Source organism: Lolium perenne, chromosome 6, assembly GCF_019359855.2.
Source record: "Lolium perenne isolate Kyuss_39 chromosome 6, Kyuss_2.0, whole genome shotgun sequence".
NCBI classification, from domain to species: domain Eukaryota; kingdom Viridiplantae; phylum Streptophyta; class Magnoliopsida; order Poales; family Poaceae; genus Lolium; species Lolium perenne.
This window is the reverse complement of record NC_067249.2, coordinates 8121829-8133369: the sequence shown is the minus strand read 5'-3', so window position 1 is coordinate 8133369 and position 11541 is coordinate 8121829. Positions and strand designations below refer to the sequence as shown.

The 11541-nt window shown below is 46.9% G+C and overlaps 2 protein-coding genes across 3 annotated transcripts; both read right to left on the bottom strand.

Annotated features, from left to right (window-relative positions):
- Nucleotides 1-547: 547 nt before the first annotated feature.
- LOC127308989 (uncharacterized) lies at nucleotides 548-2113 on the bottom strand. Of its 2 annotated transcripts, XM_051339960.2 has the most exons (2): nucleotides 1623-2113; nucleotides 548-1523 (listed from the first exon to the last, which is right to left on the bottom strand). In XM_051339960.2, exons 1-2 carry the CDS (start codon nucleotides 2036-2038, stop codon nucleotides 890-892), a joined length of 1050 nt encoding a protein of 349 aa, XP_051195920.1. In that variant the 5' UTR covers nucleotides 2039-2113; the 3' UTR covers nucleotides 548-889. The 2 variants fall into 2 exon arrangements, with proteins under 2 accessions (XP_051195920.1, XP_051195919.1); XM_051339959.2 differs by having other exon boundaries at nucleotides 548-2113.
- A 1560-nt stretch (nucleotides 2114-3673) lies between these two features.
- On the bottom strand, nucleotides 3674-11341 carry LOC127308987 (protein transport protein SEC16A homolog). The gene is made up of 13 exons (XM_051339953.2): nucleotides 9098-11341; nucleotides 8678-9001; nucleotides 7836-7964; nucleotides 7640-7762; nucleotides 7362-7520; nucleotides 6700-6825; nucleotides 6486-6620; nucleotides 6187-6314; nucleotides 5981-6092; nucleotides 5528-5854; nucleotides 5302-5415; nucleotides 4903-5201; nucleotides 3674-4812 (listed from the first exon to the last, which is right to left on the bottom strand). Exons 1-13 carry the CDS (start codon nucleotides 11105-11107, stop codon nucleotides 4263-4265), a joined length of 4536 nt encoding a protein of 1511 aa, XP_051195913.1. The 5' UTR covers nucleotides 11108-11341; the 3' UTR covers nucleotides 3674-4262.
- Between the last annotated feature and the right edge of the window lie 200 nt (nucleotides 11342-11541).

The window sequence follows — 11541 nt, the reverse complement described above, 5'->3', positions numbered from 1 at the left end:
TGTCACAGTACAGATATGAACAGCCAGATGTTCCCACGTCACTGAACATGCATCAATGTTGCTCAGCAAAGAACCAATACTACAATGAGGCATGTGGAGGCTGCAGTTGTCGATGCACAGAGCTCTCCAAGGTTTATCTCAATTATCCTATAAAAATGTGAGCCAGAAATGGATATGGTGAAGAACCTATAATTAAAAATTAGCTTAAGAGACCCGCTGCTAGTTCTTAACACAGAAATTCAAAAGTTCATGCATAGAAAACGATAAGGTGTCATTTACAGGTGTGCTTCCCCGATGGTCAATACAAAACTATGCCAAACACAGGCAATCTGACCCGAAATGATTGCTAGTTGGCAGCTTGTGAAATAGAACTATGAAACTTCTCATAGATGAGTATATCTCTGGGTTATAGGCCATGTTTCTCAATTGATTTCTTAATATTGATGGGGCGAGCTACGCCACTTTTATCAATTGCAAGGACAGCTGAGAAATAATAATTTATGATGTGCTAGCGCGAACACAAAAAGTCTTGCAACAAACCACAATCTAAACTGAAAAACGGATTTTCAATGCAGCGAGGAATTGCCTGACCTCACACATTTTTCCTTCCAAGATGTACTTAACATGAGGATGAAGAAGCTCATAGGCATGCCATGTTTTCTTCTAACTATAATATGACATGGACATACCAGGATCAAGGAAAGGAAGTATCACTACCATAATTCATCAGCAGTTAGCAACGATGAAATAAATATGTAAGAAAGATACAATAGCAGAAAGCAGACACATTGTCAGGCAAAGAACATTGAACCATGAATTACAGCTTGCATCCAGAGCAAAATCTTTGTTGTGCCATTCTTCGTTACCAGCTTCCATAGGCATTCTTGGTTCATGTAAATCTGAATCTAGTCGGCATTTTCCCTCTGCAAGCTGCTGCATAGTCTTGAGCGAGTTTCGGTGCAGCTTCCTTGTGAGGGCATATGAACTTCTCCATGAATACCTTCTCACTGATCATGAGAACACTATAGTAGTCTCGGTCTTGAGGTAGCAATCCTTTTTCCTTAAGAAACTTAAGGACATAGTATCGGGGTCTGATCCGTCCCTCCAGGCTGTAAGTGAGCATTACAGACCTCTGAGCAATGTATGCCGGTGCCAACCCCACATCAGAGATGAGGAACTTTGACCTGCTCTGCAGAGACTCCTTAGATCTCGTGAGCACCAGTGGGGCCTTACAAACAGCAATGCGCACTTGAGCATCCGACCACCTGAACATGTTCTTCAGGTACTCCAGTTTAGCGGCGATCTTCTCCTCGCTGAGCAATGCGACAGCATGCAGCATGTGCCTGAACATCGCAGAGCCAGGGGGTACACCAAGACCTTGGGCAGACGCCACCATCGCCTGGACGCGCTCCGGGTTGGAGCCGAGCAACCGCGGCGCAGAGAGGAACAGCTTGGAAATATCGCAATCACCGAGCCCGCATTTCCGCAGGAACACGACATTGGGCTTGACCACCTTCTCGAGGCTGCATCCAAAGAGACTGGCGCTCTTCTTGAGGGACCTGACGAGGTTCTCGACGGAGCCGAAGAGCGACACGTAGTACGGTAGATTAGAGACCACGGACCTGCAGCGGGAGATGGGGCGGCCGAGCGAGACGAAGCGCGCGATCTCAGCCTGTGCGAGGCCGTGGCCGGCGAGCCCGGCGACGACGGGGGCCAGGGTTTTCTCCACGTTCGCGCAGAGTAACTGCGGGTCCTTGGCGACGGCGGAGGCCACGTCGGCGCTCGAGAGGCTGAGGCCGGTGAGGAAGGCGAGGACGGCGTCGGGATTGGTGGGGGACTTGAGGTGGGAGAGCTTGGCGGAGGCCTTGAGTGCCTGGGCTCGGGTGAGGCCGCAGGTGCCGACGAGGTAGTCCTCCACGGCGAAGCTAGGGTTTGGGGAAACGGCGGGCGCCGCGGCGGAGAGGAGGCGGTGGAGAGATGCTACGGGCGAGGTGGAGGGAGAAGAGAGGAGGCGGATGAGGATGGTTCGTCGGAGCATGGCGGCGCCGCCGCGCCGGCGGCCGGGAGGGAATGGGGAAAGATGGCCGGCTGGTGGCAGTACGAGTCTTGATTCCGGAAGATGATTTGCATCAGGGTCGGTCAACCTTGCGGACGACCAAGTGGGCCCCATGCGTCAGTCTAATGTTGCCTGCTGTGAGTGGCCCGGCGCGGACTCCACCGACCAAGAGGCAGAGTCCACCGACGAGGAAGTCTCCGCCGGAGGCCCGCGATGGGGTCTGTCCCAAGGGGGTCAACGACGTCGAGCTCGAGCACCGCCGCAAGGACGACGACCTCCTCCTCTGCATGGCCTCATCACCGATGCGTAACACCGCGTGAAGAAGGAGGAGTGGCGACGGGAGGCGGAGCTGCAAGCGTCGATGTTTGTTGACCTCGGCTCCAACAACAACGAGTGACCCTGCCGAGGTGATTTATGGTTATATTGTGCCATATGTTACATGTTGAACTACATTATTGTGCCAGTGATGGAATTTTAACGGAATTGATCAACGTGATGGCTATGTGAAAAACTTGTCATTTCACTTAACACAAAAACCATATGTTAACCTTCTATCATCAAGGCAACTAGCTCAATCGACATCATAATATCCTTCTACATTTAAGTGTCCATTAGCCTTGAACCATAAATCTTTCCCAAAACTTTCTTTTATATAGTGCAAAATTCGGTTTACTGCCTCCAAATGTCCATTTCTACGATTCTATGATTTGAGATCCTGCCATAGAGATTTCGATTCGATTCAGAATCACGATTTTGACAACATTGCCTGCATGGTGGTGGAGTCGGAGGCATTTGAGTACGCGTTTTCTAGCCTTATCCTTAAAGCTGAAGAAAACAATTCAGAATAATCCCGCAAGGGCAAAAGATCAAAGCCAAAAGTAAATTAGGGCAAAAAAATAGATAAGGAAATAAACAAGGGCAAATGGTAGAAGTCCCAAATAAATAGGGGCAAAAAAATAAAATTCCCTATTTAGTTCTATAGGATGGCAGTTCGACCCGCAATGTTGTATGTCGCTGAGTGTTGGGCAACTAAAAGGCGGCATGCGCAATGTGAGATGGATGTGTGGCCACACGAGGAAGGATCGAGTCCGGAATGATGATATACGAGATAGAGTTGGGGTCGCACCGACTGCAGAGAAGCGTGTCTAACATCGTCTAAGATGGTTTGACCATATTCAGCACAGGCCTCAATGTGCCAGAACCATGATTTGGTTACGAGATCTTATGAGTATCACCTCTAGCCTACACCAACTTGTTTGGAAATAAATGCTTTATCGTTGTAGATTGTTTGGGAATAAATGCTTTATCGTTGTAGAGATCCAGGATCAAGCAGCAGTCAACAAGAACAGAGTCGCGTGATGTTGCATTGGTATCTTTTAGGACAAATACAGTGTGCAATTGCAAACACCATTATTTTAAGACAATTCACCATTATTTTAAGATAAGCAGACTACATCCCACCTCTTCCTTTAATACTACATCTCACCTGGCTTGCATAATTCAAAAAGAGCAGACCCAAAATAGCATAAAATCACATCTACAACAACAAAACTCACTAACTACAACAAATATTGTCAAATCACAAGGAAACAATGAGCTTTTTTATGCATTTCAAGATGGGCAAAAGAATTGATACATCTCCAAAGAATAATATACCACGGTATGGCAGCAAGTACAGACACTATAACAACAACACTTTCTACGACGTAGTCCAGCTTTCCTTCTCTATTACACTAGAATAGACAGATTATCTCTCCTCTATTCTTCTCCAGATAAAACAAAATAAAAAATTGAGGGTGAACTCGTTTGCACCTTCGAACAATGAATGGGGTAAGGCGGATTATCTGTACAATGGCATCCAGATGCTGCTTTTTTTCTCACATACAAAAAAAAGGACGCCCGGCTCTTTCTTCTGCTCTAAATAAACATAATGACCAACATATATAGCTACAAATACTCAAAAACCAAGACTGTACGTATGTAGTACGCGTCTGGCACACTTCGGTTTTAGCGGTTTTCCCCGAGTTCCATTCAAAATTGGAGATGTCCATCTCTGTGCTGGCAATCACTTGATTCTCTGTGAACAGCTCCTTTCGCATTTTAACTTACTTGCGTTTTGCTGGAAGAACCGCGGTTTACCGAGGTTGTGTGGACTGAATCATGGCGGCCATGACGATCATGCAGACCGTCACATCACCCGTCGCTGTCAGAGCTCAACCTCATGAAGATCCTCTGTCAAACCATTGAACTGCACAGACGAGTTGCTGTTGGAACGACTATGCGAGGGTCTGCCAGGCATGAGCGGCGAAGGCACCATCGGTCCTTCAGGTGATCTAGCGCCTGCCGTAGCACTAAATTGGTCAGAGTATGTTCCACTCCATGATGCTGCCCGCGATCTTGGTGTCAATGAGCTGTTGTTACTTCCTGGGGACATCCAGGGTGCCTGGTTTGGATTAGGAATGTTGTCCATGCTGGGATACCGCTGAATGGTAGATGACATTGGTGCTGAAAATTGTGCTGTTGGTGGGGGTGATGAAAATGATGTTCCTGCTGGGGGTGAGGATGAACTCTCATCCTGGTGGAAGGTTTCACCACGTGTCTCTGCTGATTGGCTCGGCATCTGCTCGGAAGGAGCAGCGGCTGCAGTGGGCACGAAGAACCTGGCACCAGTTGGTGGTGTCACAGATGCAGCAGCCGGTTTGTTGTAAGACTGGGCTGCTCCGGTTGCACCAGCCTTATTGAATGTGTCCACATATCTATAAAAAATGAACAAAATACTTCAGTTATCTTGTTGAGAGCAAAATTCTAAGAAGTACCAAAAGCAAATGTCGTCAGTACTAAAATACCTGGACCGAACACCCATTCGTCCACGAGCAGAAAACTGGTTCTGGCTGGGTGGAATTGGTGGCATTCCCAAACCATGATCTGAATGTTTCGGAGATCTACGTTCTGCCACTCCATTAGGAGTATGGATTCCACTAGCAGGGCCATTTAAGTTATAGTCTGGCATGCCATTCTGATATGAGGAGGATTTGGTTGGAGGTGGAGGGAGAGGAGGCTCCTCGGCAGGAATCTCAGCACCTTCCTCTACCCATCGCTTCAGCTTTTCGTCATAGTAAAACTTGTTCTGCTGCCCTAATTTTGCCTTCAGAACATAATACGATCTTAGCATTAGTATTGCTATAAGAGTGAGACAAAATGAACAAAGTAGTGGAGATACTCCGATTTCATAACTCCAGAAGTACCTGGCGTGATTTTGAAACGAATCCCATTGTCTTCTGCAGCGTGGAGCCAATCCAACCAAATCGTGAACTACCTGATCCTGATGCACTGCTCTGCGTGTTATCCGTTCGCGCACCCTAATAGAATTATTCAACACAAAGTTAGAAGATAATATTAAAAGATCTTCCTCGCAAAACGTCCACTAATAACACTACTACCTCTCTCTTGCTCTATAGAGGACATATATACCTGTTTCGGTGTTTTGCCGAAGTCTGGTTCAGAAACACTTCTGTTGTGTGCGATCTTCCTGCTAGCGCCACCATTATTCTCTGCCATCTCACTTATTGAATGCACTGAAGGGGATGCAACTAATGATGACATGGTCATTACTGATTGGCTGTTTACAAATTTTGCAGCTGCAGGTGCTGGATAGATCTCCCTATCACCAACAGTGCTCTGTGGCACTGGTGGAAGTGGCGCAGACGGTGTGCCCATCATGCGGGAAATAGATTTATCAAGCGAGGTGAATAGCTTTCCAACTAGTTTTGCAGGGGCTAGATTCGTTCCGTACCCACCCTAAAGAACAAAAGTAAAGCAAGTGGGTTAATTATTAACAAATGGAAGGCAAACCTCAGCTACAATGCAGAACAGGATTCCTAGTAGAGCAGAATCAACTACTATTATAATTATGTATGGTTTTACCTGCTGGTGAGTTCGTATCCTGTCCTCCAGGGAGGAAAATAATTGTTTCCATGCTTCCAATTCTGGAGCACGGCCAGAAGCTTTCAGCACCTTCATAGAAGCTTGGCAATACCTTGAAAACGTGATTTAATTGGGTCATACTGCGCAACACAGAGTCTAGGGAAAATGCTTAGTCATTCTCTAACCATCACAAGACAATAACCTACCTCAAGGAGTCAGCGAGCCTTCCCACTTCCGCAAGCATGTATGCATATATTAGCTTATATGGCTGAAAGGGTAGGAGGATATACTGAGAATTGCCAAGAACCTTTGTATACTCATAAACCTCTGTCCTCTGTAATTGCATTTCCAAAATATTAGTCCGGAGCAGTGAATGGCAGAAAAAAAAACAAGTAATGGGCTACGCAAGATTGCCTATGTATCCACATAATGGTTGTTTAGAAAGTTTTGAAGTAAACTCGCAATAAGCTTGAATTTTGCAGGTAATAAGAAAGTTGTAGGAGACCTGAATGGCTTCAGGGCTGGCAAATGTTCGAGGACATTTCAAGTGGTCTGCACCAATGAGACATAACCGAGCACTTTCAGAGTACGGGTCAATATTTAGTTCAGCAACTAAGTAGCATGAATGAGCAGCTGCAACCTGTATCAAGTAGCTCCGTAAGATACTTGATCACAAAAGGTTAAGAGCAAATGTATTTGCAAATATGTATCATACAAACCTCATTTCTCTCTTTCCAAAGGCAATCTCCAAGATGGGTAATGACTAGGTCATCACTTTTTGTCCTATTTGCAGTTATAATAGCCAAATTCTCTTCCCAGTCATCCAACATAGCATTAGGACTAGGCTGTCCCACAGAAATACAAGTCATGAACTCAGTTACGAATTAGGCAGAAAATCAGGAAATGATAAAAACTGGACAAACTGGCACATGCATTGCTAGTAAAAAAGATAACAATTCCTAAGCAACTTTCAGAGCTCATGACACTGCAGTAATCAATAAATTTCACTGCAGTAACCAACGAAGCACCAGCTCTAAGAAAAATAATTGACAAATAACCATACATACCTGACAGAATGACTTAATACAACTAGTTAGTCTCTTCTACGGCACTAAAGTACGAGTAGAGAGACAGTATTGCAATAACTACACTCTTGATTTCCTCAATGAGTAAAGATTGTAAAACTAGATCTTCCTAAGATAATGAGCAAATATCTGAAATGGAGGTTGTATATTATATTACATAATACTATGAGACAGACAAGGCCTGTACAGAAAGGGCAAGGGCGACTCTTTGCTATTGCAACCTATACAATAATCATTAACTGTTGAAAATAGTAATGCATTTCGCAAGTGAAGAAGATGATTAACTAAGTAAGTACCTGCACAGGCTGTTGGGATGCACCCTGTGTATCATAGTTGGTGTTTTCTACATTAAAAACATCTGCAGGTTGACCGGCAATGAGAAGGCACAATGTTCGCAAAGGTGACCCAGATATAAAGTGGCAGTGAGCCATTTTCTTCACGGTATCCACGTAGAACTGCACCACCAGTCAAATGAAGGATTAAGAAAACTGATTAGGGAAACTAAAAACCACATAGTTAGATCAAGTGAACTGTTACAAACAAAAGAAAGAACTTCAATTAATTTTAAACATACCTGATCACCAAGTTGTAAAGCAAGTATGACTGCGGGTCCCCACAATTGACCTTCCTGAGCACACAGAAGAGCCTCTTTTCTTCTTCCAGATACTAGAAGATTTTGGACCTCTTGTGCAACAGCCTACAAGCAAAGCATTTGCCTCAACTGGGGGACACTTGGCTAAATATGGCATGACACAGAATATACAAAATACCTGCATCTGACTTTCAGAGGGGATATTTTTCATGAAACGAACACTGGATCCAAAATCCCCCATATGAGCGTTACTTCTCTTGCAAGATGAAAAAAGCTTAGTTACTGCCATCTCTGGACCATCTGTATCCTATTTCCAAGAATTCAAATGAGAATCAGAGGTGCAAAGGTTACATAAATTGTGCTACAAAAAGACCGGTCTAATTCATGTTACTCAACGCAAGAAAAAAAATGATGTTTTGCAAGGTTCCACCTGATACTGCTATAAGATAAGGTAGACATTCAGTTGATTCTAGAATGTAATATCAATCTATGATTTGAGATGCTAGTCCTTGGATTGATCAACTGATGCCGCTAATCGTCCGCGCGCAAGTACTTTCGTTCCGGCACAAAAAGATAACGCACAAATTGAATTGATCCCACATGAAGATGTAGGGCACGCGCGCTGCTTCATAGAAGCCAACTCAATAATGTTCTTAATCCGTGGAAGGAACCATTCTAAACTGTAGCCTAAATAAGGACCGTGAAACAGGTAGAAACCGGTAGCCAGTAGGTACAGCACAACAGAGGGAAATGTAGAATCACACCCTACGATATGGCCAGGCAATAATACCAAGCAGAATTAAAAAAAAATGCAAGCCTGATGCATCTATCATGACCATTCAAAAGTGTACTTTTATGTAATTGTTCCTATCAAAAGTATTAGTTCAACACAAGGGTTGATTAAGTATAACATGCATTAGGGCCACGTTCCTTCTGATGAAAGTTGCAAATGAACAATTACAAAAAAGTAATAGTACAACTATAACTACAACTAAATAAAGCATGTAAGAACGAAAGTACCTCTTGCGATGGGTCAGATCCAAAAGGTGCACGTAGTTTTCCATAGTGCTGACACAGTATCTTCAGCAACGAAATAAGCAACCTGCGAGGATCACCTCTCTCGTATTCACTGGTAGAAGATTCATACCATGTAATCATCTCATCGAGCCATTTGTTTACATCCTTTGTTGCAGCACTTCCACCAACAAGAGGACCAGGAACAGGTTGACGGCATAAAACACGGAAGTAACTAAGTGCACTGCCATCAGTGATCCTTGAAGCATCAGCTTTATCCCCAACAACCTCTGATAAATTGAGAAGCGACACTGTTCCACTAGAACTCCCCTTAAATTTCCGAAACAATTGTTTTAGTTACTTTGAAACAACATTTATGATTTCTATTGGTTATGAAAATATATTGCATGGAAGATATAAGCATACCTGATTTGCACTGTTAAAATTTGTGGCCATTGAGCTTGTTTCTTTCATAACTATAAGCTTCCCTCCAAACCCAAAAGCAACAAGAGCATGTGGCGGGCGTCCAGCCGATGACATCGCTTCTTGCGGAGAGTAACCAAATTGCATTTGTGAAGCATTTGTCCCATTAAATTGTTTCTGAGGGAAGTTCATGGAGTTGTCAGTACCGAGATAGCTGCTAGACAAGTGTGCTTGAGTGTTTGCACGAGCTTGGTTCTGGCTGTTGTACATACTCCCCATGGGAACAAAGCCTTGTGTATTGACGACACCATTGGCAGCACCGTAACCCTGTTTTGCAGAAGTTTCAAATCCCATGTAACTAGACTGGTGGTCTTTAGAAGGTTGGGATCCCATGTAACCAGCCTGCTGATCTGTAGAAGGTTGGGATCCCATGTAACCAGCCTGTTGACCTGTAGAAGGTTGGGATCCCATGTAGCCAGCCTGGTGACCTGAGGAAGGTTCAAATCCCTTAGCATGATGGTCTGTACCAGCCTGATTAATCGTGGATGGAGTGAATCCCTTGTAAGCAGTGGAAGGCAAACCCTTGTTCTCACCCAGGTGGTGACCAGTGGAAGGTTCGAATGCCTTGAAACTGCCCTGATTGCCTGTGGATGGCTGGGACACCTTTTGACTGGTCTGGTAAACCGTAGAAGGTTCAAATCCCTTGTAACCGGCTTGTTGACTATCAATTGTGCTGTGGTCATTCTGAAGGCTGCCATACTGACTTGTAGAAGTTTCAGCTGTGCTAAAAGCAACCTGAGGATTCATGGAGGAACTGAAAGATTCAGCATGTGCATGCTCATCAGAACCATAGAAACTACCTACCAGGCTATTGGTGACACTTCCAGGCTGCACACTGCTAGCAAACGCATCCGTCTGCCACTGGTTCTGAGGGCTATAGCTATTTGTGAAACCGTTCTGTTGGGCCACCTGACTGTGGACAGCTAAATCCTTGGTCTGTTTAGCATTATAATTTACCCCATCAGACGGTGCAATACCGCCACGGTTTGCACCATCCTGAACAGCACTAGAAGCATTTACCTGCGTGGTGACGGCCTGCTGGTACGCCTCGAGCGATTGCCACTCCTGCGTGTTGGTATCGAAGTACCACCCCGGGTACTCCGCGTAGAACAGCATGTTGGCCGGGTACTCTGAAGCCCAGGCCCCCGCGGCCGCAGTGCTCTCCTCCGCAATCGTCTCCAGCGCCGCTTGCGCTGAATTCTGCAAGTACGAAACACCATACTGCTGCTGCACATTCTCGCTACCGCTGTCCGCCTGAGCAGCAGTGTACCCAGCCGCCTGAGCAGGGTCAACCTGGTACCACTGCTGCGTCGCGTCGTCGAACTTCCACCCAGGGTATATGCTCTCCAGATACCTGGGATCCGTGGAGTCCACGGCGGCACCGCTACCGAGCTGCGCACCCGTAGTGGTCTGATCCAAGCTTGAGCTTCCCCCGAGAAAGCCCTGATCATTCACCTCGGCAGCCAAGCTCTGGGTTCCGCCGGAGAAGCCAGGATCCGATGCCCCCACGGGGCTCCCGAAGCTCTTGTTCCCGCCGAAGACGCCATGATCCACGGTCCCGGCGCCGGAGCTCTGGTTCGCTCCGCCGCCGAGGAACGCCTCTGCCTCGTCTGCGACGCCCGACAGATCGCTGAACGGATCGAGCCCGCCGTCGTCGCCCCCGAAGGAGGCCCACTGCACCTGCTTGACCGTGGTGTGGACGCCGCCGGCGCCTCTCCCCGGCCCCGGCGACCCGCCCTCCGGAGCCACGGCCTCCCCCGTCGACGCCGACGGCCCGGGCTCGTCGCCGCCCGCTAGGCCGAGGCTGGACACGCCCCGCACCAGCTCCTCAACCCCCGCCTTGGCAGGCACAGGCACAGGCAGTGGCGCGGGCGTGGAGAGGCCGTCGTCGTCGTCGTCCACGAGCTTGTCGAAGAAGTCGGCGTCGGTCAGGTCGTCGGCGGCGGCGGCCATCTCCTCCGCCTCCTCCCGCCTCCCGGTCGGCGGGGATCGGGGGAGATCTCGGGGCGGGGAGCGCGGATCTAGGGTTTGGCGCTCGCCGGAATGGCTCGCCGGCGCCGGGCGGATCGGGAGGAGATTCTTGGTCGCTCGCGGCGGGCTCACGATGGCAGCCGACGTCGCGTCATCGCACCGCCCATTTCTCCCTTTTCTCTCTCCTTTGTCTCCCCTCCGACCTTCCCATGTTTGTTTCCCTTTTTCAGGCTATTGTTTTCTCATTTCATTACTTGCTTCGGAATCCTTGATGATTACTTTTTTGGTGTTGACAATTCCTATGAGAATGTTCTCCTCTTGCCCTTTTGCATCATCATCCAGAGATGGTACATGTTACAAAATGTTTTGCAATTTAGGGGTACTTGTCTAACAGTTGGAGTAAAATGTTTCCGTGG